Raw genomic sequence first — 25,277 nt, forward strand, 5'->3', positions numbered from 1 at the left:
TCAGGGTCTCAGCCCATATAATGTCATGCCATCCTCTGGGTATACATATGGCGACGAGCGACTAAAGTATAAATCGCTCAAGATGCACCAAAAATCGCTCCAAATCCCATACCAAACTCCTGAATAAAGCAATCAACGACCCACTTACGCCTCCGCCTGCACCTTTTCTACAACCTTCACAACATGCTCAAATAATTTATCATCCTTGGTCAAGCCGCAGACCTTCTCAACAACAGCCTCTGCCTTGTTCTCAGCCATGATCTTGGCCAGCTCCTCGCTCTCCGCGTCCCCTTCCACGTTCTGGAAACGGAAAGCCATCTCGGCAGCGTCGAGCAAAGCACCAAAGGGCTTGCCCTCCTCAGCAAGCTCGGCAGCCGGGCCGATGAATCTCTCTTTCCGGCTCAGCTTACGCAGCGGAGCACGGCCAACACGCTCCACGGCATCTTCGAGATGCGGGTTGCCGATACGAGTAATGATCTTCTCGACATAATCTCTCTGTTCCTGCTCCGGGATACCATGCTTGCCCACAATTAGCGAGCTCGTCTCGGCCAGCGCCTTGCGGACCTCGTCAATGATTTTCTCGTCTTGGAGCGCATCGAAGACGGTGGTCTTCTGGTGGTAGTATCCGTGGTAGGCCGCCGCCGCATGCCCGGTGTTCACGGTGAACAGCTTGCGCTCGATGTAGGGGATCAGGTCGTCGACCCACTTGATACCCGCGATAGCCGGAGGCTCGTGGTCACGGAACGGCGAGCGGTCGACGACCCACTCGTAGAACTTCTCGAGCTTGACGTTCAAGCCGGCATCAGCATCCTGCGCAGGGACGATGCGGTCAATGGCCGAGTTGGCGTAGCGTGCTCGCTTGTGGTGGTCGGCGAGGCGGTCCGGGGAGGTGTTCTTGGGATTCTTGATGTGCTCCGCGAGAGTATCGGTCGCACCAATGGCGTTCTCACACGCAATCACGGCGATTGGGTTGGCGTCGTTCGGTCTCGCATCAATGCCCTTGGCAATGACCGGCGCGATGAACTTCAGGATGTTGGGGCCTACAGAGCAGGTGACGATGTCGGCGGTCGTGATCTCGGCGATGACTTGGGCCTCGTTGGTTTTGGAGTTGATGGCTCGGTAGTTGGAAATGGTGGTGGTCTGGTTTCCGTCGGCTCCGACTTGGATGACCTTGTATGACTTGGATTGTTGCAGTTGGTCGATGATGCTGTCCATGACATCGCAGAAGACGACTTCATATCCGGAATTGTGGAGGCTGTCGATGTCGCAGGTTAGTGGTCCGTTTGCGGTGTTGATTCTGGGGGTCGGTTGCGGGTTGGACGGGCTGGGCTGTCTGCGGGATAACTTACAATTCAGCGACGAATCCTCGGCCGATGTTACCGGCACCGAAATGTACAGCCTTCATGATGGTGGTGGTGGTGGTGGTGGTGGTGGAAGATACGATATGAGGGGTAATGATGATGTGATATGATATAGTATGATGGAGTGAGTAGATAGTTATGAAGTGGAGTGAGGAAGTGATGGAAGCTGTTATGAGGGATTGAAAGTTAGATCGAGAGAGGACTCCGGCAAGTACTTATACTTGGGGACGAGCATGTATCGATCGTGAGGAAGGGGGAGGAGGGGTACGGATGGGTACTAAAGGTACTAAACGTGAAGGTCATTCAGAGTATCCCTACGGACTGGCCTGGCCTGGTCTGGTCTGGTCTGGTCTTGTCTGAACTGGATTGCATCGGCCTGGGTTGCGGGGGGATGCAGATCCTACGCTAAACGCCCAAAATGACGCAAAAACCGCCGGATATGGTCTGGGCAGGGATACCAAGTTGATCCCCGATCACTTTACTTCATTCAGTTCAGACACTTGACTTGAATTTACTACAACTAGTAGTAGTATAACAAAGCGTAGGAGGTAAGCGGAGGATGTAAGCGTAACTAAGCTGTCGCGTACAGTCGGGAGATACCTACTCTCAAATCGTGTATTTTTTTTAAAGAAAAAAAACGGATATGTCCTGTTGTCCATCTCCATCTCCATATCTATCCACACCCATTCCTCGCTTCGTTTCGTGGCTTGATGAGATGACGATCGCAACGATCGCAACGATCGAAATCGGAGAGGACTGGGACGTATCAACACGTCTGGAGTAAGTACTTATTAGCCTCACTTAAGTGCATGCATTGCCTCGCATGAAGCCATAGCCATCCCGTTCCCCTTCCTGGCCTTCTCCGGCCAAGAAAGTCTGATGACAGTGACGAGAATGATGCTATCGTGAGATAACCAGACGAGACGAGGCATTGATTTGTTTACTGACTCCCTAATACCCGACTCCAAATTCTCCGACCATCGTCGAAGGAGGGAGATTGGGAGAAGGAAAGCGAGAACTGTACTGCCCTGGTCTCGGTATGTCAATAGAACAGGAGAATAACAACAGCCTCATGGAAACCAGATCATCATCAATCCTCCATCGAATTTATCCCGGCCTTACCTTACCCACCTATTACTTGCCTATTACCGATGTTGGCCTCCACTCTACCTGATATGAAGCTCCCCCTTCCAATCCCTCCAATATAGCTGTACCCCTCCAGCCTCCAGCCTCCAGCCTCCACCTCCTCCCCGCAGCCGTCCGGTACGCATTTATCCACTCATCCCCGGATTCCCTCCGCTCCGCTCGCACGCATACGGTCCGTGTCCGTGCTGCGCGGACCAAACAGATCGCATTCATTTACTACGTACTTGTAGTTGCACTCTATACGTAGTACTACTATATTTCATTATTCAAGGTTTCAGCCGAAGATAGCGCGCGACCCAGCCCCAGTTCAACACGCACACACACACACACACACACACACACATCGCGAAAGGCCGGTTATACACAGCCTCAATCCAGACGGGCACGGCTCTCGCTTCGCTTCGCCTCGCCTCGCTTCGGCCACATTCCTACCCTCATGCACTCATGAGCCATTTCTTGTAACCCCTCGCTTCCGGAGTATTGCATCCACGTAGGAAGAACAGACAATCCATCCTCACCTGCTTGCTCTGCGGCGCTTTCCAAAAGTCAAATCCTCAGTCAACCTTTTTCTCCGATTTCAATGCCCAACGATCGGAGCCAGAAGACATACCGGTCCTACTACCGATACCTACCTACAGCTAACTAGATGGAAAGGAATGGAGGAGCTCTCCAAGCAAGTCGTGGTCCCCGTCCTTTGAAAGTATATGCAGGAAGAGGTGCAGAAATGGATCACGCCCCTCCCCCTCCCCTCTTCCTCTCCTTCTGATCATCCGATAGTACAGTACCGCGATAATGTAACGATCTGCAATCTGCATGAAGGCTTACTTACGACGGAGCTCAGTACGTAGACGAAACAATAGGTACCCCGTGGGAAAACCCAGTCTCCGAGTTTTCCCGATCAGCCACAATCCACTTCCGTACTTCCGTACTGCGCCCCACGTGGGCCCACGTGGCCGAGGAGGAGACAGGTTACACTCCGTACAGTACGGAGTAGTGGGAGTTGAGTCACTTGACCTTACCCTTCCACTACTGTATTATCGCTTGAACACGTCTGCATACCTAGGTAAACACACTTACACGCGGTATATTATTAAGAAAACCACTATTATATCGGGATCTAGTAGTAGTGTCTAGTAATCCCTAGATGCGCAGACTGGAGCAACCTTGTCGACTGCATTCCGAGAACCTTTTAGATCCTGCGGATTCGTTGCGTCGACAACATGATGTTTTTTTTCGCAACCGGTAGCGATGTTTTTCTTCCCCCTTCAATTTAGCGACTATCAAATCCTCAAGCCAGCACTAACGAAAGGTACACCTCATACCGTTTAAACAGATTCCTCAAAATTTAAGTCAAATGACTTCTATCCACACGTCTCCTCTTTCGTTCCCCCCTTCTTCCTTTCTCTCCCTTTCTTAATCTTTAGTTGACGATGCTATTAGAAATTGGTTCAAGCAGAGGAGTGGTACCCATTTCCGCGAGTTATATAATAATAATACTAACGTACGTACGTACGTATACGCGCCTTATCACATCACGTCAACCATGAACCCCGTGACTCGCTTGCCGACCGATACCTACCTACCGGTACCTACCTTAAAAAGGGGTCTCGCTTAAACCCAGCAGAGGAGGAGGGGGGCGATCTGCGAGATCGAGATCAAGCATGCGTACGCCTTTTGCATGATTGCTCAAAAACTCTTCGACGCTCAATTCTGCGGCCTCTCTTCCGATTGCTGTACTGTGCGATGGGATTTTCACCTCACATAAATGATAGACACATATGTTCATACCTAAATACAGATGTTATGTCGACCGAAGAAAGCTGGACATCTACCGAGCAATACCGCAATCTCCACTCCAGACCTGGCGCTGATCTTTCTGGGTAACGGTATACGCATCTCAACGACGATCCTCGCGAGATTCCGCTGGGAAGCGTGCGCTTGAAACTCCACACTCGTTCCCCTCCGTTCGTGTCGAGGTCGAGAGGCTGAAAGCTGGGTGGGTTCCAGCAGCTCGGCAGGCAGCATGCAGTGAATTTCTCTCGACCTTGGAGATGAGTTCCGGAAATAAATAAAAATGGGGAGCAACAGGACTGGCCGGCATGCCTCATGTGCATTTGCACAGTCACGTAGCAACGTGTGCGCAATTTCAATCTGCAAGCGTCGGGATGATCCAAAAAAGAAGTTCTATCAATTTGAAAGTGGCTCCTGTATTCGCTCGCCACCATAGTCACTGTGGACTTTGAAAGCTCAAGAATCGGTGCGCAGTAACATGGCAGCATGCAAGAAATCTCTATTCAGCGCCAGGACAGACCTAAGGGTTTTTGATTTCTGGGTGGGAGGGAGGACGGCGTTAGGAGTGAACGTTGGAGCCTCGACGGTCGATGCGTCCACTACCTAACATCAAGTGCGAATCTCGTGGGCAGCACAACTTCAAGTAACCCAGCTCTTCCAACCAGTGTGCACACCGCCCTACGTTACGTGGATACCAACAACCCCCCCTCTTGCTGTTTTTCTGACTCCCGACCTCCTCGAGCTCTTCCAGTCACACTGACCGTACCTTCCCCCTTCAGCACTCTCCCCCACCTACCGATACCCAGGCACCTCGAACCCACACCCGCGCCTCCCCGTACTCTCGCACACCTCGCAGCTCCGCAAATCCAGCTCGCTACCGAGGCAGCTGAGGAATAGCAGCAGTAAGATAAAACACCACCCCCCCGCCCCTCACCCGTGCGCCGCCCTGCTTCGGTACCAGCGCCCCAGCGATCCATAACGGCGCCGAGCAAGCCCAGCGATCAGACGTCAAAGACGCCACTAGCGAAACCCATCTCCCAACTTCTCCTTCCGTGACCATCATCATCATCACCCCCCCACGGCCGAGAAGAGCGCCGCGAGTAGAAGCGGAGAGCCCTCGCAGAGGACCTCACCATGCGTGCTAACTGACTGCTCTCCAGCAGGCGTACCGGTACACACCGCGAGCCGCGTCGGAGAAGACCCCCCACCACGCGTCGAGAGGGTCCACGGCGCGGGAGAGGTTCTGGGCGAAGGTCGGACCCGCGCCAGTCTCTGCCCTCGGGGGGCCGGCCTACATACGCTTGGAGAGGAGAGCTCGGTAGGTAGCATCTACAGTACGGAAAAAAATATATATATATATTTTTTTTTTTTTTTTTTCCTTCCGTCAGGTGTTGATCGAGTGGTCTAATTCTCAAAACAAGAAAAAGGGGGGGGAAAAAAAAACAGAAAAAAAAAGGGAGGGAGGGAGGGTACCAGGGAAAGCAGAGAAGATGGCTTGCGTCTCCGCCGTTGTGGCTAACCCGTACCTGTAAAGCTCGAGAGCTAGCCTCCACAATGCAATCCTTTTTTTTTTTTCTTTTTTTTTTCTCTTTCTCTTTCGTCAAGCGTCCCTCTAATGCAAGGCTTGAGGGAAAAAAAAAAAAAAAAAGACAAAACCGACAACGATCGGAGATAGTCCAGGAGCGCGCGACGATAGCCAGAAGGCAGGTCGAGAGCTACTCCCCATCGGCAGAGAAAAGAGCTATAAATTCCCTTGCCGTTTCCCCGGCTGTTGCCAGATCAGGATATTTTCATACGTTCGTATATCTGCCGGTCGAGACTCCTACACGCTGGAGTTCGAGACGTCTATATACATACATATTTTAATGTACATCTATCTACCTTATGCATCTGGACTTCTTGTACGACTATACACACATTTAATATAAATATATCTATATATCTATATATCTATACATCTATACATCTATACATCTATACATCTATACATCTATACATCTATACACCTATACATCTATACATCGACCTCTCGAAATCATGTCGCCTATCAGAGATTCTCAAACCCCATCCGCCCGAAAAAGTGAGCCACCCCCTCCCCCCCCTCCCCCCCGAGCATCAAAAACCCCCAACAAAAAGAGCTGTACTAACCAACAAGAAGCAGACAAGAAGTCGATGATCAAGGCGATCATCCAAAAGCTCAAGCCCCGAGGTCGCTCCTCGCCAGAACCAACGCCAGGAGAGGAATCAGCAGCAGCAGCAGCAGCACCACCACCACCACCACCACCAACCAATAACAACGGCCCCTTACCCAACGAGAGAGAAGTGCCCCAATTCCTCGACCTCTTCGCCCCGTCCGGCGCCACGGGCTTCTCGATCAACGGCCTGGCCCCAGGCTCGGACGCGCGGTCGCCGTACGACATCGTGAACGCCATGGCGCTGCACACGACCATGGAGGAGTTCCTGGCGTCCCAGAGCACCTAGTGGACCGACTTGGGACACCTGGTGATGAGAGACCCGCCTCCATAGCACCATTCCCACGACAGCTCGTCGTTCGTGAGGGTATCGGGATACAAAGTCGGCCGTGGCTCCGAGGCCAGTGGGGAGCAGGAGAAGAAGCGAGGTGGAGTGAGGCGATCCCTGAGCCAGCGGGTCAAGGGGCTTCTCGGCAAAGGAAAAGGTAGGCGAGCAAGAGGCCCATCTGAAGACTATCATAAAGCTAATAACTCTTTGTTTGATCAGTCATATCGACGTGACTTGAGTGAGGATCCGCAGACCTGCGGCGGGGAGGACGACGAGGACGAGCACGATGACGCGAGCCAGAATCAGCTGCACGGAGCGGGGGGTTTGATCATCGCGGCGCGGGAGGCACGATGGTAGGAGGAGACACTCGAAGGCCATATGGAATTGATCCTGAGGTCGAGCGCCATGGCGTATTCGGTGCCTTTCGTTAAACGGCGGACGGTTCAGCAGGACTAGACTTGTGGCCCAGAGTGGGCCTGGCAGGGTGCGGCCGCAGAAGACGCGCATTGAGACCGCGACCGAGGATGTTTGAAGCGGGTCGACGGGAAGGAGGTAGAGGGGAGACGATTTGAGAAAGGAGGAGGCGGAGTATTGAGGTAGCTGGCCTTGGACGAGAAGTTGCTTATTTCTATATATAATTGGGTCAGTGGCGTTTCTATGCGGAGTTTGCATAAATGTTTGAGATGATTTGGAGCTCAAGGTTGGAAGGAAAGATACCATATATCGGGGATTAAAATGGATAGATACTCGTTATGCCCATTTTGTTTCTTCTTTGTCCACCTATCTTTGCATCATCGAAGTGGCGCTTCGTAAACACTTGACGGTTTGTCGATTTCCAAACTTGAGTACTCTCTGTCACATAGAAATTTATATGATCGCTTAATATTAGTCTTGCCGAATAATATATCGCAGCGATTCAGTACCCATTTTCACTAACGTCGAGGAGTACACTCTCACTTGTGACCTCTTTCCCACCATCATGCATAACGCCTTCAAAACGTACCTCAGTCGTCATTTTCGTCTCGTCATTGTCCAAAATCAGGATTATTCCCACTTCAGTCTTGATCGGATTTCCTGGCGCCGCTAAAAAAAAAAAAAAAAAAAAAAAAAAAAGCCCCCCCCCCCCCCCCCCCCCCCCCCCCCCCCCACACCCGGCTCCTTGAACTGCGTTTCTGGGCTCCCCAAAATAGCAACCCCCCCTCCCCTCCCTAAGAAAACGTCGCAATAAATTTCGAATTACAAACAGCAAATATAACCTCTATCCAATGTTGGCACACGAAAGAAAAAGCGTCATCGCAAGAATAAAGTAGAAGATCTAGTTCGTGGCGGGGATACAGCCTGATCTGTGCTTGAGAATGAACAGTTGCGGTTTTGTCACTGTAAGAAGAGATATGGACCACCCACTTTGGTACAGTGAGGAAGGGTTCTTCGGTGACCGAGCTGCCTAGCTTGCACCAAGGTTGGCTATGAAATGGATTGATCGAGGTACCTCGATGCTAATGTTACTCATACACTCGCTCGTATGGTAGCCCGATAGCTAGGAAAGCGCACGTAGCGATGCTTGCTGCGGCACACTGATGTAGAAGACCACCCAGTCTGCCCATGGTGATTGTGTGTATCTCGTTGAAAAAGGCATAGGGAATTTTTTCTTTTGAAAGTTTGAATGAGGATGTAAAGGAGGCATGTTTTCAACAGATAAATAAGACTTGTATCTCGTTGATTAGGAGCTGCCAGAGACTGAGAGGTCTCTACTAGCGGAACAGACTCCGCATTGCGGCTTGGTGGTCGTACCGTCTGATGAGCACAGAGTCTTTGAGACTCTATTGTACCGCCATAAGCTTTGCATCGGCCTCATATTCGCTCGTAATGAGCGCGGGATTTTAGGCAGTTGAAGCAGAGCTCAGCGCCATCACCTATCGCGGGTTAGATAAACTTGAAGATTTTTTTTTTGAGGTTCGAATAAATGTACTTGCAATGACGTTTTCCGGAGGGCTGATAGCGCATGTAAGACAAGATGCTGGACCTCTTCTGCTACTGGGCATCACATGTGCACATATATACATATGTATAGAGTGTATATCAAGGTATGTTCAACAACGGCCTGTTGACCATCGGAGTAGGATAGCTAACGGAGGGCTTGTCTCTATAGAATAATTTAAAGCGAAGAAAGGTGGTTGTAGCGCATATTCTAAGGTAGGGTGTTGTCAATGGAAGGGCATGATATGTTGATATAGTCTTCTCGCCAAGCCACGAAGTCCAAGCTTCTGAATCTTTAGCGACAACGATAGCAACAACAATAATATCAGACATCTCAAATCTCAGCATCGCAACACAACCCTACCCAAAGTAACTGATGCGCAAGATGTCTATGCACTCCGTTGCTAATCTCCCTCGGCTCTCCTCTACCGACCTCTCCAAGATAATTCTCTCCACAGCAACATCCAACGTCGACGCTGCTACCCCTCCATCCACTATCGCCATCGTCGATGTCCGAGATGATGGTCTGCCGTCTCATTCAACCTGTTGATCTGAACGTCGCTGACAGGACACAGATCATATCGGCGGCCACATCAAACACTCCATCCACGCTCCCTCAAACACTCTCGACCACAAGATCCCCGAACTAGTCCGCAAGCTCAAAGACAAGGAAACAGTCGTCTTCCACTGCGCCCTCTCCCAGCAACGAGGCCCCTCTGCTGCTCTAAGATACATCCGGGAACGGGACAGGCTGCTAGGCCTGGCTGCGAACCTGGATCGCGGGAGTGGTGTTGGCCAGGTTCTGAAGAAAAATAAGGATAAGGAAGGAGAGGGAGAGGGAGAGGGAGAGAAAGACGGGGATTGGGAGGATGTAGAGGGAGCGGAGCAGAATGAGCAGAAGGTCTACGTGCTGGATAGGGGTTTCGTGGGCTGGCAGGAGAAATATGGCGAGGATCCTAGGTTGACCGAGGGGTATAGGAAGGAGATCTGGAAGGAAGGTTACTAGATGTGAGTGATTGCGGAACTGACACGACTTGACGAACGGCTGGCTGGCATGCTAAAGGCTTTGTTTGGGATCCATTACGGTAGTATGGAGTTCAGGAGATGCGCGCGCAGTAAGCTATGTATGCCAAGGGAGCTTGAGGGGAACTATCTATCATATACCACGGACCCGGACACCAAGGAAATAAGAGCATTCGCAATATGACCTCAACGATTTGGTCTTTAGCATCCAGCAATATCAGGCCTCATGTCTTAATTGGCTTGATAGATCTTGACATTGGAATAGTCAACAAGGTATCAAGTGGTTTGTTTGCATTCTGTCTTCCTTTTGCTTACTTCTGTGGTTTCTAGATTCACCTTTCCTACGTCTTGTCTCGCATCTATGCTTGATAGCGCTCAGCCAGCCTTTCTTCTTCGATCTTTGCCACGGCCTCGCGTATACCGTGACATGTCACTGGCCTTATAAGTCTGACAGAATGGCATGTTACACAAGCCATATGCGTGGAATTCTCGTTTTACATCTCTTCTTCCTCAGATTTTCAGAGATTCCTCTGCCAATTTCTGAGACACACAGGACTGATAGTATCAATAGCCCTCCCGTCACGTCCGCTTCTGAAATCCTCCCTGGCGCCGTCAGGTGATCCAGATCATCCAGATCATCCTCATCCTTCTGCTATGTGACTACGACTTTTCCACATCTGGTCAGCCAGTCGGTGAAACGCGCTTCTACCTGTCTCGGCGACTCCAATCAACAGTCGCAGATTCTCTCTAGTAGGTCGAGGTCGGGCACCGGTTCGGTTCATTGCGTGCAGAGTGAGTGTTATGTTGAACGGCATCCATTCCGCGATGTAAGAATCGAAATCAACTATATCATAATATATAAAGCTCCTCGAAATAATACTAGTCCGCTGTGAACAACTCATGAAGGAGTAGCAAGTACAGAGATCTAGAGTTTCTCGTCTGATCTCTTCATGTCAATTTGTGCATTCTTTGCATCTTTTCTCTGCCCGCTTCCACGATAGACAGCTCGATACACGCAACTATCCAAAATGCCTGTCATCCATCTATAGGACATCAACAGTGGCCCAACGTGAAGTAAGTCGTCACGAGATCTTCAGCTCCTATGTCAGACCTGTCGACCATGTCGCCAAGGCTTGATCTCTCTCCTACGTACGCCAACGGCATCTTCTATCGATAGCTTCCATGGGATGTCTTCGACGTTTCGCTTTCCGCCTCCGCCTCCGCCTATGGCCGAAGCATATCTTGAGGTTCCGCAACAACAGCGTCCTGGGGAAATAGTCGCTAGTCTGCTTGTGTACACGCTGGATGGATGGATGAACATGGCCCCTTTCTCCTTCTCGCGTTTGTACCTGCCTATTATATCTGGCGAAGCGCCTGTGCCTGATTACTCGAGCGAGACGAATGATCTGCTGCGTTGTAGCAAAGCGGAGGAGGAGGAGGAGGCGAGAGATTTGTCCAACGCGGGGTGGCAGCAGTGGCAGTAGTGGTAGTGGTGGCGAGGGATCCAGCCGGGACGCGAAACGGTAATCGTCGAGATGGGGAGGAAGCACGGGAGGAGGAGGAAGACTGGAAATTGTTGTTTATTATCGTATTTATCGACGTCTAGCGGATTATAAGCGTAGCATGCGCTCCTCGTCTTAAGACCTTTTAAAGGGTACGGAGACGTACAAAGCTAAAAGTTTACATACAAACTATTAAATCGATTTTCCAAGCGCTAAACCCTTACGCAGTAAACACGGTATTGCGCCTTCGAAAGAGCGTTCTGCAAACACACCGGCTCTATCCAAGGGCTAAGAACGCGAGCCTTCTTAGCTCTTCGACGAAAGAGAACGATGTTTGTACTATACGGATCGAGGCCGCCCGTAGGGCCACACGTATTCGACAGTTGTCGAGAGAAAACTCGACGCACAGCACTATGAATTGCTTTTAGGGGGTTTACAAGTGTTCAGCTATTTAACGAGAGGTTTTCCCTAACGTGGTTTTTACTCTCGATTAGATAGTACTTTGTATATAATTCCTCTACTTAGCACGTCGCCGTACTCTATGGAAGGTCCCCAAGGTCCAAGCATTGCGTTTTGGATACCCGCCCGACGTTAATAAATGCAACAACAACAACAACACCCCTTACGCAGTTATAATCTTTTCTTAGATCGATTTAATATCATTTTATAATACTTTAAAATGCAATTTAAAAGAGTGTCGAATGGAAACGAATAAAAACTCTTTTCTTTTACGAGCGAGGTAAATAATACGAAGAGAAAGTAAATTTTAATTAAAGTCTAGACTTCGATACTTTTTCTTCGATTCCAAGTAAGCTCGGCGAAGCTTTCCTTTAATGAATCCGAGAAAAAGTATCGAGCCTTTTATTCGACTAGGTACCTAAGTCGAGTAAAATTTACTCGACTAAGCTTTAACGCATATACGAATCCGAAAACCTTTAAAATACCTTTTCGACTAGCTCTTCTTATTTCAATTTCTTCTTTTTCGCTCTATCGTCGTCGGGTTCGCGAAATAAAACGTTACTTCTTTTATTACGCTTGCAGATCCAAAGCCTTTTCAAAGCGTCTTAGCTACGTATTTCGTCTTTCTTCGTAGTGTCGTACCGAGCCGAGTATTTATATCTTCGTAATAGTCATTTTAAAGACCTAGGTAGCAAAAAAAAAAAGAAAAAGCGCGCGATTATAACGTATAAAGCAGATTGCCGTAAGCTAATCGAGGAAAATAATTAAATCTATCGAATAAAAGAAAAGGAAGCGCAATTCGTAAATTGTAAAAAGATAAGCGGTTTGTATATTCGAAAGCGAAAAATTCGGTCGTACGAGAGCTTTCATTAGCTATTTTATACAATTTGCAAGATTGATAGACGTTTGTAAGCTTGCATCGGCGTCAAGGTGGGAGTTCGATTTTGCAGGCTTAGGGAAGACTGGGAAGAAGATGTGGGTGGATGCGTTCTCGGCATGGACGGTGGGCGGCGAGACGGCATGATGCTGAGCAGGGCAGGGCAGGGCTGGCTATTGATTGTGTAAACACGTAAGGGGAACTCAGGACAAGACGGCGTTGTCTCACGAAGTCAACGAAGCTGGAAAACTGGATGCGAAAAAGGAAGAAGAAAAAAAAGGAATTTTCGATGAGAGTCTGTGGTATTGGATGTTTAGATGGCTATCTTTTGATCTATCCACTCTCTCATGCATGGATGTTTCATGCATGCCCGTCCGTCCTTTTATAGAACGGGAATCCTAATCCTCATCTTCCGTCTCTAATCGACGATGCTGTCTGCCTAGTACATGTCTAAGTAGGTAGGTACCTATACATATATATACATATATTTGTACATGCAAATATACAACCCCACTTGCCCAAGAATGGCAGCGAAAAAGAAGAATTTGAACAAGAAGAAGTAGTAGTACAAGAAGAAGAAGATAAAAACGAAAAAAAAAAAAGATAAAAAGAATGATGCGAGCAGGGGAAAAAATCGGCAGGGAGGGTCTGCTCGCTCCCTCGCTCCCTCTCCTTCTCGTTCTCGCTAAACCAACCTCCGATCTGAGCGAGTGAGCCCAGATAATCTGGACCCGTGACTGTGGTCCCCAGATAACTCCCAGAAATCCCGCCTCCTTTCCCCCAAAGAAGAAGAAAAGAGCGACGCCTGTCCGTAACCGTTGAACCTATCCTATATTCGTTCGTATGTGCAATTGTATTGCTCTGCTTCCTTCGCTTCCTTCTTGAATTCCCTGTTTTCGTTTCCTTCTCTTGATCTCCTCGCTTAATATTAATTAGTGTGGTTGATTCTCTTGAGATTATATTACTCTTTGTTTATACAAAAAAGACAACTTGCTCTTCACTGCCCGATGCTCCCACCAATGCTGGTCAGATACTTGCATCGCGCGAGCAGGTCTTCCGGCGGCATCGTCATGCCCACCGCGCTGGGCTGGTTCGGGATGTGCAGCCTCTGCAGGTAGACGGCGCCCGCGCCGGCCCAGACGGGGGCCGTACTCAGCTTGTGCGTGTTTGGGTCGTAGGTGCGGATGAAGCTGGTCCAGTAGGCCTGCATGACGGGCGTCAGGGCATTGTCGGGCGCGCTGGCGTATCCCCAGGTGGCAGCGCCATCGGCACTGTGCGTAACGCCCAGGCCGCTGCGTGCGTTGGCCGGCGACAGGACGTCCCAGCGGTAGTTCCAGCTGGGCGTATCGGCGGCTGCGATGAGCCGGGACAGGTAGATGCCCGGACAGCTGTAGCGCATCTCACCGTAGGCGTTCGCGGCCGACTTCCAGAACTCGCCTTTCCCAGGGTACTGCTCGGCGCGCGGGTACAGACTGTCGATCTGGGTGAGGTGGGCCGCGGTCAGCTTCGGGAAGTTGTTTCTGAGGAACGTGTTTCGGGCCGCGGCGGTGGCTGTCGAGGCGGGAGTGAAGATGGTCCCTTCGTTAGTGGTGTCTCCGAAGATGCTAGGCACTTTCACGTATTTGCCTTGGGCGAAGAGACTGTACATAGTGCCTTGCATGAAGTCTCCATCGACACAGGGATTCCACATATAGGCGGGATTTCCGCCGCCACCGTTGGGAGCGGGAATGTTGGGGTTGTTGCTTGCCAGGGTCCTGACGGGCACGGCGCGCAAACAGCTGAGCGTATCGGCGGATGTACTGCAGCCGACTCGTTTGATGAGAGCGTCGTATTGGTATTGGGACTCTTCAACTGTGAGCTGCGCGCCGAAGGACTGAGAACTGGCCGCGACGGCGTGGAAGAGGTTGTCATTGCGGCCTCCATATGCAGACATGTGCATGAGAACGGCAGCTGCACCGGCAGAGCCACCTCCCATCGTCACATGGCCCGGATCGCCTCCGAACAGATGGATGTACTTCTGGATCCATTCTAGCACCTTGCGTTGATCTAGGAGGCCGTTATTCAGCTGACCGTTGGCCTTGACTTCCTTGCTGGCGAGAAATCCCCAGGGCCCGACTCGATAGTTGAAGGTGACGATGACCATGTCGTGATTTCCCGCGTTGATCAGACTAACGCCGCTCAAATTCGGGACAGAGAGGCCATTGAAGCCACCGCCCTGGAAGAATACCAACACGGGGTGCTTGCCCGTAGGCCCGGTGGAAGGAGCGTAGACATCCAGGAAGAGGCAGTCTTCGGAACGGTTTGGATCGAGGCTTGTCGAGGGCGAGAAGTGGCATATAGCACCATGCTAGAGAAAGTGGATGAGTGGATCGTTTGCAGAGCCTGAGCTGGAACGGGACAAACACATACCTCGTTCGCTGTGTGCGTCTCGTCGTCCGGGAGAGGATCTTGAGGCGCTCGGAACCTCAAGTCTCCCACGGGGGGTTGAGCATAGCGAATGCCCAACCACTGAGTGACACCACTTCCCGCATCTACGCCGACATATCGCGAATATCCAAGGTCGACCGTCAACCTCGAGTCGGCTTGTCTCGGAATGGAACGAGAATGCCCAAGTCCAAAGTAGAGTCCACAGACGAGGGCTACTATCAGCATCATCGTGACGAGGATGGCAGCTCCGATGCAATGCCAAAAGAATCGCGGCCGGATCCTTTTTGTCTCGTTGACAACCGTATCCTGCTGTTTGGAAGATGGCGACCAGGGGCAGGAGGAGGGCGGGTAGGGTACAATTATGTCGGCCATACCATTTGAGTTTCTTGCAGGGGAATAACTCCGGATAGCGAAGTCTATTTACAGCTGGGGGCTTGCTTGCGCCTCGGGAGCGGGCTCAACGTCTAGATAGGATCTCCTGACTCAGTCAGGTTAGACGCTCTGAAGATAATGAATCAATGAACGAATAAATGAATGGAATTCAGCGGCTGTTTCTTATGGTCCACTCGTCGAAAAGCAGGGCCGAGACGCAACGACGGCCTCATTCTTGTCCAGTGATGGATAGAGAAGGCACTGATATACGGAGTAAACAGACTGCCATGCCCAGCTCGATCGACAATCTGCGTAACCGAGTGCTAAGCGAGCCAAGCTATCAGTAGTACTTCTACTGTAGTGCTGTAAGAGGTATTTACAGACTTGGCGGCTGTGCTGGGGATGTGGGGAAGGACAAGGAGAGGAGGTATAGGGGGAGGCAAGGATCAAGGATAAATCGATAAGTAGTACCTTAAGTTCTAAAAAGGCTCGAGGGAAAGGGGAAAATAAGGAAATGTGATCTGTGCAGCTTCGCATAATCCCCTTTTTTTCGGGACTGACGACATGGGTCATGGGCAACATACGCGATAAGCTATGCCTTATTTTTGGAAGGAGCTAATATTTATAGACTCCTCCTTACGTATTGGAAGGTGACCGACGCTGCCCGATATCTCTCTTTTGGGAAATATGTATTGGATGGAGATGGAAATAGAGATGGAGCTGTCGAGCCTGACGAACCATGAAGAAGAAAAGTCAGCGAATATAATACGACGGTATGATCTGGATCGGATAGGCAGTGCGGATAGGCTTTTTCGAGCCGGCTTCAAAGTCCAATGATCAAATCTAGAGCCAGATCCGAGCGCGGAAAAAGAGGTCCTTCAATCTCTTCTCTGGCAAGCCATCCTCCGAGTAGAATCAACCCCATACAACGAGATGACGAAATAACGTAATCAAATTCGGGGAAAGGGGCGCATGAACTGACGAACCGTCCGTCCTGACTCTTGCTACTATTATGAGAATCGGGTTTTGATCCGGGCTTCTCTGATCGGAGAAAATACGTCGTAAAAATGAGGGTGCAGACGAGCGGACCACGGGCGGCACAGGGGGAGAAACTCAATTCAACTCATGAAGAAGTCCAAGCTCAGGCTTCAAATAGATGGGATGAATCATGCATCGAAGCGCGACGATATACCGGTACTTCTACAGTTAAAATAAGCCCAAAGATAAGACCTTTGACCTTGAGATGAAGTTTATTTGGGGGCATACCATCGGCGACGATTACAAATACTAATTCTCAACGAGTTCCCTCCGCCAGGAGTAGCGTCTCAACCCATCGCCATGGGTCACTCCATCAACCACTGTATCAGATGCATCCGCTAACAATACCTAGCGGGTGCCTGGATCCAGGGGGTGAATGCTCAGCCGCTTTGAAGAAATAGCGGGAATAATGCAATTCTGGTACTGCTGCTGCTGCTGATCTCTGTCTGTCTGTCTGTTTGCTCTTCTCTTCTCTTTTCTTGTTTGAAGTTTGTTAAAGTATTTGTTTACGTACCGACGAGAACGCTTACGGAGATCGATCGCCCTTTCTTTCTTGCTTGCCATCTCGATCGCTTGATCGCTTGAACGCTTGCGTATGTTTGTGCGGGATTTCGTCACTCTAGCCCAAAGTACACGACCCCTAGCTACTACCTAGTTCAGTCGGTCCGACCTCACCATCCCTCTAGACTTGCGGTTAGAGAGGGGTGGGATCGACCGCTTTGTGGAAACGAAATCGATAGCTGATGACCCATGGGCTGAAGAGACGCTTCTTTTGCTTCACAGGGTGATGCTCATGGGATTGCACTAATATTTAAGCTTTCAAATCGAGAAATTAATATATCAACAGATTAACAAATCAACTCTGTCCAAACGACAGGTGATGAAAGATAAAGGACTGCAAGACTTACCTCCGTACTCAAGCTGTAGACAACAAAAGCACCCTCGACTATCTTCACCAGTAACGGCGTCGCCGCCTCCTCCTTCCCCTCCTACTCCATAACATAAATCAAGAGCCCGACGCCCCTTTTGCTATCAAGTCACTGCAACATCTCTTTTCTCTCATCGCTCCCACCTTCATTCGGCAGCTCCCAACCCCATCCCTTACCCGCTTTCAGCCACGGTCCTGGTCTCTGGGCGACAAGGATACGGTTACTGATGTTTACCGAGCTCAGGAACAGCCATGCAGCGAGCAGCCGACAAGATTTTTGCTATCCAGAATTTCAATAGCCGAGGACTTGGGCAGTCGGGGACTCTTTGGTGAGCGAGAAATTTGATCGGTGGAATTTAGGCTGTTGCTGTTGAAGCAGGGGTCTTCATACCCGGTAAGATGTTCAAGGCTTGAACAGTGCGGATAGTCTTCGACTGCCAATCGTCTCTGACTGTAAAATGCGAAGTTCTAGGCTATGCATAAGCTCTCGAACATCTATAAAACTTGAAATATGGATTGCGAAAGGTGATTTCCAGATTTGGATCAAACGAGGTGAGACAGACATTTACAAAAGCCTCAAGCCACATACAAACCACCGAATATGACTGCATCACGCCTATCTGTTGCGTATTCTATACGGGGAGAGATAGGAAGAACATACAGATCATAGGATTATGACAGGGGGTCTTGCGCTTAGAGCATAAGATAAGACGCGTAGGGAGGCTATGTAGTCTTAGTTTTGACAATGATAAATTAAAGAGATGAAGAGCGGATACTGGTATGGATAATAGTTTCTAAGCGGAATTAGCAGCGTCTGTCTTGATGATAACAGAGATGTAAGGTCCAGGGAGGGGATTCAAAAGGTGGAGGAAATGACATTTGCGTTGCGTGCGTACCATAACAATTGGAAAAGCCCTTGACGACGGGAAGTAACTCCTTCAGCATCAGGGGCAGACCGAGGGTTTTCTGATATTCTGATCTTCTGATCTTCTGATCTCCTGATCTCCTGATGTTCACATAGGTATAACTTTCACAAACAACAGTCAATTGTTGTATCCCAACCACATTTCCGTAAGTACAACCTCGGTGCGTCATTTGGCGGGGACTTTGGACAGGGGTAGGTAGATACGGTCAGTAGTTGACAGCAAGAAGTTAGAAGCAAAGCAAAGCAAAGGAAAGCAAAACAGAGCAAACCTTTCCCGACTACTTTAATTCAAACCAAACCTCCCACCTCTCATCACCATCGGCGTCCTCGAGTAGATCCTGTGCTCGTCCGCTCTCTCACCACTCACCACACAATTCAAATACAATAGCGACGTTTGCTTGCGCTCAGACAGAAAGCGGCTTGAAGATTCAGATCCCCCATCTCCATCACCGCGGGGTCAAATAAACCACCAACATGGCAACCAACGGTGAGCGCGCGCCAGATGCGCTGAACAAGGCCAGTGAGTCGGTGGATGATAGGAGCTGGACCAAGAGCATGCACTCTACAGCCCTTGGATACTGAGTGCATACTGACACCGGTCAACCTGCACTAGCTTGGTCCGTCGAGGCCGTGGTCGCATCGATCCCCGGTGGAGCACCCCCAACCCATTCCACCTCGCCCATCCCCTTCTTCCACATCCTCGAGCGTCTCAAGACCACCAAGCGGGAAGGATGGCGCCGATTCGGCATCAGCCAGTACGTCCGTTTGTTCCTCCCCATTTTCTCCTCCCCTCCTCCTCTTCAAGCCTCTTCTCTTCAAATCACAAACTAACCACCAACTCCAACCTTCCCTCCAGAGGCGAGTCCATCTCCGACCACATGTACCGCATGTCCATCATGACCATGCTCGCTCCAGCCTCCCTCACTGCGAAGCTCAACATTCCCCACTGCACCAAGATGGCCCTGGTCCACGACATCGCCGAAGCCCTGGTTGGCGACATCACCCCCGTTGACGGCGTAGCGAAGCCCGAGAAGAGCCGCCGCGAGAGTACCACCATGGACTACTTCACCAAGAGCCTACTCGGTCGCGTCAATGGAGGCATTCCGGGCGAAGAGATGCGGGCCATCTGGCAGGAGTACGAGGACTCGCTGACTCCCGAGAGCCAGTTCGTGCACGACGTCGATAAGATCGAGCTTCTGCTGCAGATGATGGAATACGAGCGTGTCCACGAGCACAAGCTGGACCTGGGCGAGTTCGCGTGGGTCGCGACTAAGGTGGTCATGCCAGAGGTTAGAGAGTGGAGTGACGAGCTGCTCAAGGAGCGAGAGCTTTTTTGGGGCGACAGGGCGCATAGGCATGAGCATGATAGGACCGACGAGGTTCATCCAGGCAGGGTTGAGTACTACTCCAAGCCGGAGCCCAAGCGCTCTTAGATAGGGGCGTGATGGCAGTGGCAGTGGGCGTGGTAGCGCTTGAGGGCGGGTTGCATTTGCGCCGATGCTCTACTTCACGACTTTGGCGATGATTTATTTATTGAAGCTGGAGTTGGCCTGGTGTGGCCTGGATACCAAATACCATTAGACTGGGGAGAGATTTTTTGCATCGAAGTTGATTGACGGGCTTTAGAGTTGAATCACGACGGGGAGAGTGCTAAGGTAGCTAGCAATCGGAAGTATTGTCTGTTCTTACATGCTGTGATGAGAGTTGTATGCAGCCTCCATGATAGGGCCCGTCCCTGGCTGCGCTTAGCCCGCTGTCAGCGTAAACAGACGATTGGATATAGGGGATCCGTTGTCAAAGCAACCAGCATCACGAGCGCATCTCTCTCCCCATCTCCTTATCTAAACCCCCTCAGGTAAGCTCCAAGCAAGAGCTCTTGAATTTAACAACGACCGGTTTGTCATCGCCGTGATATTGCACGAAGATTCCAAATCCACAGACTGCGAACTTAGTCGCGACCTTGCGGCGCGATCTTAATTACTTACCGTCCTCGTTGGATTGCCGCAGCTAGCTTCGGTACTGGCAGAGCCTCGCCGGTCAGCCTGGTGGCCTCGGCTTGTGTGATTGCACTCATTGCATTTATTGCGCATCGCGGACTGCACAAAATCAATCATAATCATCACGACACAATCCGCCCGTCGGACCATCACCGACCATGAGCGCCACTACAATGGCCAACTCGTCTTCTGCAATGCCCGGCGCATTCGACTTCCACACCGCGCCTGCACCCCCACGACTCTCCGGCGCCAAATCCCACATTTTCCAGCCGCCGCGCACGCCCAGTGCATCCGCTTCCTCTTCGCTGATCATGACGCGGAGCACGTCGAGCGTGATGTCGATCTCGTCGGTGGGAGACCGACCGACGCGACCTACGCAGCGCAAACGTACGAGAGAGGAGTACTCTGGCTTGGAGACGCCGAGGACGGGTTACAGCGGAGGGGGCGAAGACTGGGATAATGTACGAGAAGAAGGAGGATGTATGCCGGGGAGCCCGAGGCCATTTGTCAATACACGATATGCGCTGGCTGGCGGGCTGGATACACCGAGCGCGGCGCAACAGGCGGCGGAGATGGCGAGTCAAAATCAGTATGCGGATGCTGGGTACCGGAAGAGCTTGGGGGACTCGAAGCTGCCGTCGTTGAACTCGCGGGGGGAGGTTTGGGGCGAGCAGGAAGGTGGCGGGCTCGATTACTTTGGACGAGAGGTGAATGGACGCCCACGATACGGTCAGAAGCACAGTGACAGTTCGGGTGGTGAGGGTTGGAGCAGAGCCGCTTTCCAGGTTGCAGGCGCTGTTGTAGGCAAGGCGTGGGAGTTTTGCAAGAGCAGCGCGGCTGTGTTTCGAGGATTCCAAGCCGGTGGAGGAACGAGGTACAACATCGGAGCGAACGACGTTCTCGAAGCCATGGAGCCAAGTATCTGGGAGGAGAAGGATGGTTGGATAGAGGGCGATGGGCAAAAAGAGTCCACGCTGCTTCCTGGCCAGTTCCCGAGAGAGGAGCTGGAGTTCTTCCCGAACTATATGGATGACCCCTCAATGGAGACTGAACGCACCCCTCCTCGCCCAGCCAAACGCCGACAAATCAGCGCGAATCAAGAGAGTGCTGTAAGTGGCAAGGAAGATCTGGCTAAGAATTGGATCATGGTGCCCGAGACTGTCAACACACCTTCCAGACTCCCAGCACCGTCTCCACAACGGCAGTCGAGATTCAGCATGTCAACCACCTCTTCAGCACCCCGCCGCTCCTTAGCAAACACCTCTTATCTCCGCCCAGCTTCGCGCGCAGGATTCAGTAACACGACTCACACCGCCCGCCGATCTGGCCTGCCTACCTTCTTCAACTCCCGCGGTTCCCACGCCGGCTCACCCGCGCTGCGACCCGGCAGCGGCGCATCCTACGCCTCTCCTCGCTCGCCGGCCCATTCCAGCAGCAAGATCCCCCGCGCAACAGGATCGTGCAGTCCCGTGCGCAACAACTCGGCCACGCCCATCCTGGAGAGTCCTGCTGCGCGAGAAGCCAAGCGTTGGGCGGCTGTGAAGCAGAGAGAGAATCGCGAGGCGGATGATAGTATCAGGCGGCTGGATGCGCAGCTCAAGGCTATGATTCGCGAGGGCAAAGAGGCATTGGGTACGAAGGTCTCGGTAGAGATGGACGATAGTGAAGGCGAGGGCCTGGACGGGGGAACGAGCGCTCGTAGACGGGGTGGTGTGAATCGAGGCGGTGGCTCTGGTGGTGGCAGGTGGGGCGTTTGATATATCGGACAGTCACTGAGGGAAAGGAAAGAAAAACTTGATACTTTACTTTACTTTGGTCTGGTCAAGTCTGGATGGAACTTCGAGGAGGAAAGCTGAGAGGGAGGGAGTAACATTCGTTGCGCATATTAAGGATGGATATCGGCGTTTTATTTTTGTCTTTGTCTTTGTCTGGTCTAGGCTTGGCTCGGCTGAGCTCAGCTAGTTAGCTGGATACCATTGAGAAAGGGAAAAAGAAAACAATGGGAGAGGATGAGAGGATAGGAGAGGAGAGGAATGGTAAATTGAGATCTCTTGATACCCTGACTGCTTGGATCAGATCTTCTTATCTTTTCGCATCTGCAGTATGTGTGTGCAGTTACTTACAGAATGTGTAACTTGTTCGTACCGTAAATCATCATGATACTCAGAGGCTAGAAGCTACAGGCGAGTGCCAGCTAGCAAGGCGTTCACTGTGTGGACAACTCGGAGGCCTTTTCTCTCTCTCTGCATTTTCTCTCGCTTGACTTATGTAATTCTGATATAGGATTGGCGGCAGACTGCTGCCATTGTGGACTTGGAAGTTGGAAGATTGGGATTTTGGGAACTTTCCAAGGACTTGAGCCAATCCGATCGTAAAGACGATCAGTCTCGCTAGTTACAGGAGCAATCCTCCGGGACTTGCTTTCTCTGGCGTCCTCAAAAAGCTCTGTGCATCTCATCACCTGATCCGCCTCTATGGTTCTTGGCAGGTGCTCCCCGCTAGTCTGTTTACTACTGCCGGATGCGACGCCGAGGACGCGCAATGTTCTCTCAGGCCCTCAACTAAGGTAGCGACCTCAAATTCTACGTTCAAGAAGAAGCCGCTACTAGATCATCATATTGCGGATGCTCCCTTCCTTCGGTCTTTCTTTCTATCTTGACGTGTTTTGCTCCTTCCTGTTGCGTTGCCGGCCAGGCTAGAGACGAGATCTTGGCATCACTTTCGCTACTTCCTTATACTCACCAGGCTGAACCTGTGTTGCACACCCTCTGTTCTTCTTTATACAGCTTCCTTTGACTTTCTTCTTTGCTTTCTTCCTCTTTACTGAGCAAGAGACTTCACACGCTCAAGATGAAGACATTCATTGGGATCGGTGGACTCGCATCTTCAATTCTGGCTTCTGGTGTTGCTGCCGGGCCTTCTCCTGTGCTAGCTGAGCGGACAACGAGCACATTGACCCCTATTACAGTGACTGGGAACGGTATGAACCTCACATCAGTCTGCTTGAAATGTTCTAACAGGAAGTCTAGCATTCTATCAAGGTTCAGAACGGTTCTACATCCGTGGTGTAGACTACCAACCAGGTCCGCATGCTCACTCCCTCCTATCCTGCGCTTGAACTTATTTTTATATTCAGGAGGAGGAGCAGGCGTCGAGTCGGACCCTATCGCCAATATTAAAGACTGCAACCGTGACATTCCGTACTTCACTAAGCTTGGCATTAACACCATCCGCGTGTACGCAATCGACAACTCCAAGAACCACGACGATTGCATGAATGCTCTAGCGGCTGCGGGAATCTATCTCATTCTTGACGCTTCTACTTCCAAGTACTCCTTGAATCGCGCAGACCCCCAAAGGAGCTACAACAGCGTGTACCTGCAGTCCGTCTTCGCTACCATCGATGCCTTTCACAATTACAGCAATACTCTCGCGTTCTTGTCTGGCAACGAGGTGATCAATAATGCGACTAACACAAACTGTGCGCCGTATGTCAAGGCTGTAACGAGAGATATGAAGCAGTATATTCGCAGCAGAGGATACAGGGCTATTCCCGTGGGTTACTCGGCGGCGGATGTCACAGAGAATCAGGAGGCTATGGCGAACTATATGAACTGCGGCACCGTTGAGCAGAGAAGCGACTTTTATGCTATCAACGATTATTCCTGGTGTGATCCTTCGTCCTTCACCACCTCTGGATGGAATACTTTAGTGGCCCATTACACCGGCTTCGGCATCCCTCTTTTGTAGGTCTCCATGCAAATTATCTCTTTTATCTTTTTTCACTTTCACGCTCGTAAAACATGCACTGTATTAACGGAATACAGTATGTCCGAATACGGTTGCATCACCAACGGCCGCACTTTCCAAGAAGTAGCCACCCTCTATTCTACAAACATGACTGCCGTCTTCAGCGGCGGTCTTGTCTACGAGTACTCGGAAGAGGGGAACGGCTACGGCCTCGTATCCATCTCCGGCGACACCATCTCCACCAACTCCGACTTCTCGTATCTTTCGTCTGCTTACGCAGCAGCTACCAACCCCTCTGGTAACGGAGGCGCAACATCCACGTCAGCATCTACCACTTGCCCGACGGAATCTGCGGACTGGCAAGTTGCGAACAATGATCCGGTGGCAATCCCAAGTGCGGCAGAGAAGTTCATGAGTAGCGGTGCTGGAACTGGGCCGGGTCTGGCAGGGGCCGGGAGCCAGGAGGCCGGTAGCGTGGATGATGAGAGCTTGGGGACTGCAAGTGCTGGGTCGAGCACTGTGACTCCGATGGCGACAGCGAGCGCGAGTGCTACACACAAGAAGAACTCTGGCGCGAAAATTCCGGCCATGGACGGGCAGATGCTGTTTGCCGTTGCTGTTGTAGTCTTTTCTGCAATGAGTGGGACGCTGCTGCTATGAGCTTTGGGAGCTTTGCATTTCGTTTCCTTTAGTTCGTGGATATATTCACGTTTGTGGATTGAGGCTCCCGTATTACGATTAACACTCTGAGTCTTTGCCAATACAGTCAATGGTATTCTTATTGCAGAGTGAATCTCAAAAATGGGAGCTGTTTTCCGTCCTTTGGCCAGTATGTTGTTGTTGTTGTATTTATTAACGTCGGGCGGGTAGCAGGCGAAGCCCACCGCCCTGGGACCTCCCATGGAGTACGACGACGTGCTAAGCTAAGGAGTTACATACAAGACAGTCCCAGAAATCAATTCAAAGTGGTGCAGCGAGAGCTACTGTCGTCTGCGCCCTTCTCCTACTTCGGCCAGTATGCGTTCTGTGCAAGACGGAGTATACAGCCTTTACTGAATTCTCACTTGATTCTAATCTTACTGCACCTCTTCCACGGCTTTATTTCTATGCACAAAGTGCAGTCAGTGTGTAAGGTGCTCTTCTATTCCAACTCTCCATGCAATCCCCATCCACAATCTCCGGCC

The 25,277-nt window shown here is 51.0% G+C and overlaps 8 protein-coding genes across 10 annotated transcripts; 5 read left to right on the forward strand and 3 right to left on the reverse strand.

Annotated features, from left to right (window-relative positions):
- Positions 1 to 144: 144 nt before the first annotated feature.
- L3040_001692 (uncharacterized protein) lies at positions 145 to 1,405 on the reverse strand (the record flags this gene model as incomplete). Its single annotated transcript, XM_007294367.1, has 2 exons — positions 145 to 1,255; positions 1,350 to 1,405. 2 exons carry the CDS (start codon positions 1,403 to 1,405, stop codon positions 145 to 147), a joined length of 1,167 nt encoding a protein of 388 aa, XP_007294429.1.
- A 4,930-nt stretch (positions 1,406 to 6,335) lies between these two features.
- L3040_001693 (uncharacterized protein) lies at positions 6,336 to 6,779 on the forward strand (the record flags this gene model as incomplete). Its single annotated transcript, XM_007294368.2, has 2 exons — positions 6,336 to 6,378; positions 6,460 to 6,779. 2 exons carry the CDS (start codon positions 6,336 to 6,338, stop codon positions 6,777 to 6,779), a joined length of 363 nt encoding a protein of 120 aa, XP_007294430.2.
- Positions 6,780 to 7,037: 258 nt separating this feature from the next.
- Positions 7,038 to 7,325, reverse strand: L3040_001694 (uncharacterized protein; the record flags this gene model as incomplete). Its single annotated transcript, XM_066156854.1, has 1 exon — positions 7,038 to 7,325. One exon carries the CDS (start codon positions 7,323 to 7,325, stop codon positions 7,038 to 7,040), a length of 288 nt encoding a protein of 95 aa, XP_066012863.1.
- Positions 7,326 to 9,171: 1,846 nt separating this feature from the next.
- On the forward strand, positions 9,172 to 10,187 carry L3040_001695 (uncharacterized protein; the record flags this gene model as incomplete). Its single annotated transcript, XM_007294369.2, has 4 exons — positions 9,172 to 9,319; positions 9,371 to 9,793; positions 10,066 to 10,091; positions 10,149 to 10,187. 4 exons carry the CDS (start codon positions 9,172 to 9,174, stop codon positions 10,185 to 10,187), a joined length of 636 nt encoding a protein of 211 aa, XP_007294431.2.
- A 3,466-nt stretch (positions 10,188 to 13,653) lies between these two features.
- L3040_001696 (uncharacterized protein) lies at positions 13,654 to 15,455 on the reverse strand (the record flags this gene model as incomplete). The annotated part of the gene is made up of 2 exons (XM_007294370.1): positions 13,654 to 15,003; positions 15,066 to 15,455. 2 exons carry the CDS (start codon positions 15,453 to 15,455, stop codon positions 13,654 to 13,656), a joined length of 1,740 nt encoding a protein of 579 aa, XP_007294432.1.
- Positions 15,456 to 18,820: 3,365 nt separating this feature from the next.
- Positions 18,821 to 19,779, forward strand: L3040_001697 (uncharacterized protein; the record flags this gene model as incomplete). Its single annotated transcript, XM_066156855.1, has 3 exons — positions 18,821 to 18,866; positions 18,960 to 19,101; positions 19,152 to 19,779. 3 exons carry the CDS (start codon positions 18,821 to 18,823, stop codon positions 19,777 to 19,779), a joined length of 816 nt encoding a protein of 271 aa, XP_066012864.1.
- A 722-nt stretch (positions 19,780 to 20,501) lies between these two features.
- L3040_001698 (uncharacterized protein) lies at positions 20,502 to 22,100 on the forward strand (the record flags this gene model as incomplete). Of its 3 annotated transcripts, none has more annotated exons than XM_066156857.1 (2): positions 20,502 to 21,282; positions 21,333 to 21,376. In XM_066156857.1, the coding sequence occupies 2 exons, from the start codon at positions 20,502 to 20,504 to the stop codon at positions 21,374 to 21,376; spliced, it is 825 nt and encodes a 274-aa protein (XP_066012866.1). The 3 variants fall into 3 exon arrangements, with proteins under 3 accessions (XP_066012866.1, XP_066012865.1, XP_007294434.1); XM_066156856.1 differs by lacking the exon at positions 21,333 to 21,376 and having other exon boundaries at positions 20,502 to 21,050; positions 21,136 to 21,147; XM_007294372.1 differs by having other exon boundaries at positions 20,502 to 22,100.
- A 1,093-nt stretch (positions 22,101 to 23,193) lies between these two features.
- Positions 23,194 to 24,753, forward strand: L3040_001699 (uncharacterized protein; the record flags this gene model as incomplete). Its single annotated transcript, XM_007294373.1, has 4 exons — positions 23,194 to 23,323; positions 23,373 to 23,426; positions 23,480 to 24,089; positions 24,171 to 24,753. 4 exons carry the CDS (start codon positions 23,194 to 23,196, stop codon positions 24,751 to 24,753), a joined length of 1,377 nt encoding a protein of 458 aa, XP_007294435.1.
- Between the last annotated feature and the right edge of the window lie 524 nt (positions 24,754 to 25,277).

Source organism: Drepanopeziza brunnea (genome assembly GCF_022702325.1).
Source record: "Drepanopeziza brunnea f. sp. 'multigermtubi' strain 214-2 chromosome Unknown ctg2, whole genome shotgun sequence".
In the NCBI taxonomy this organism is placed as follows: domain Eukaryota; kingdom Fungi; phylum Ascomycota; class Leotiomycetes; order Helotiales; family Drepanopezizaceae; genus Drepanopeziza; species Drepanopeziza brunnea.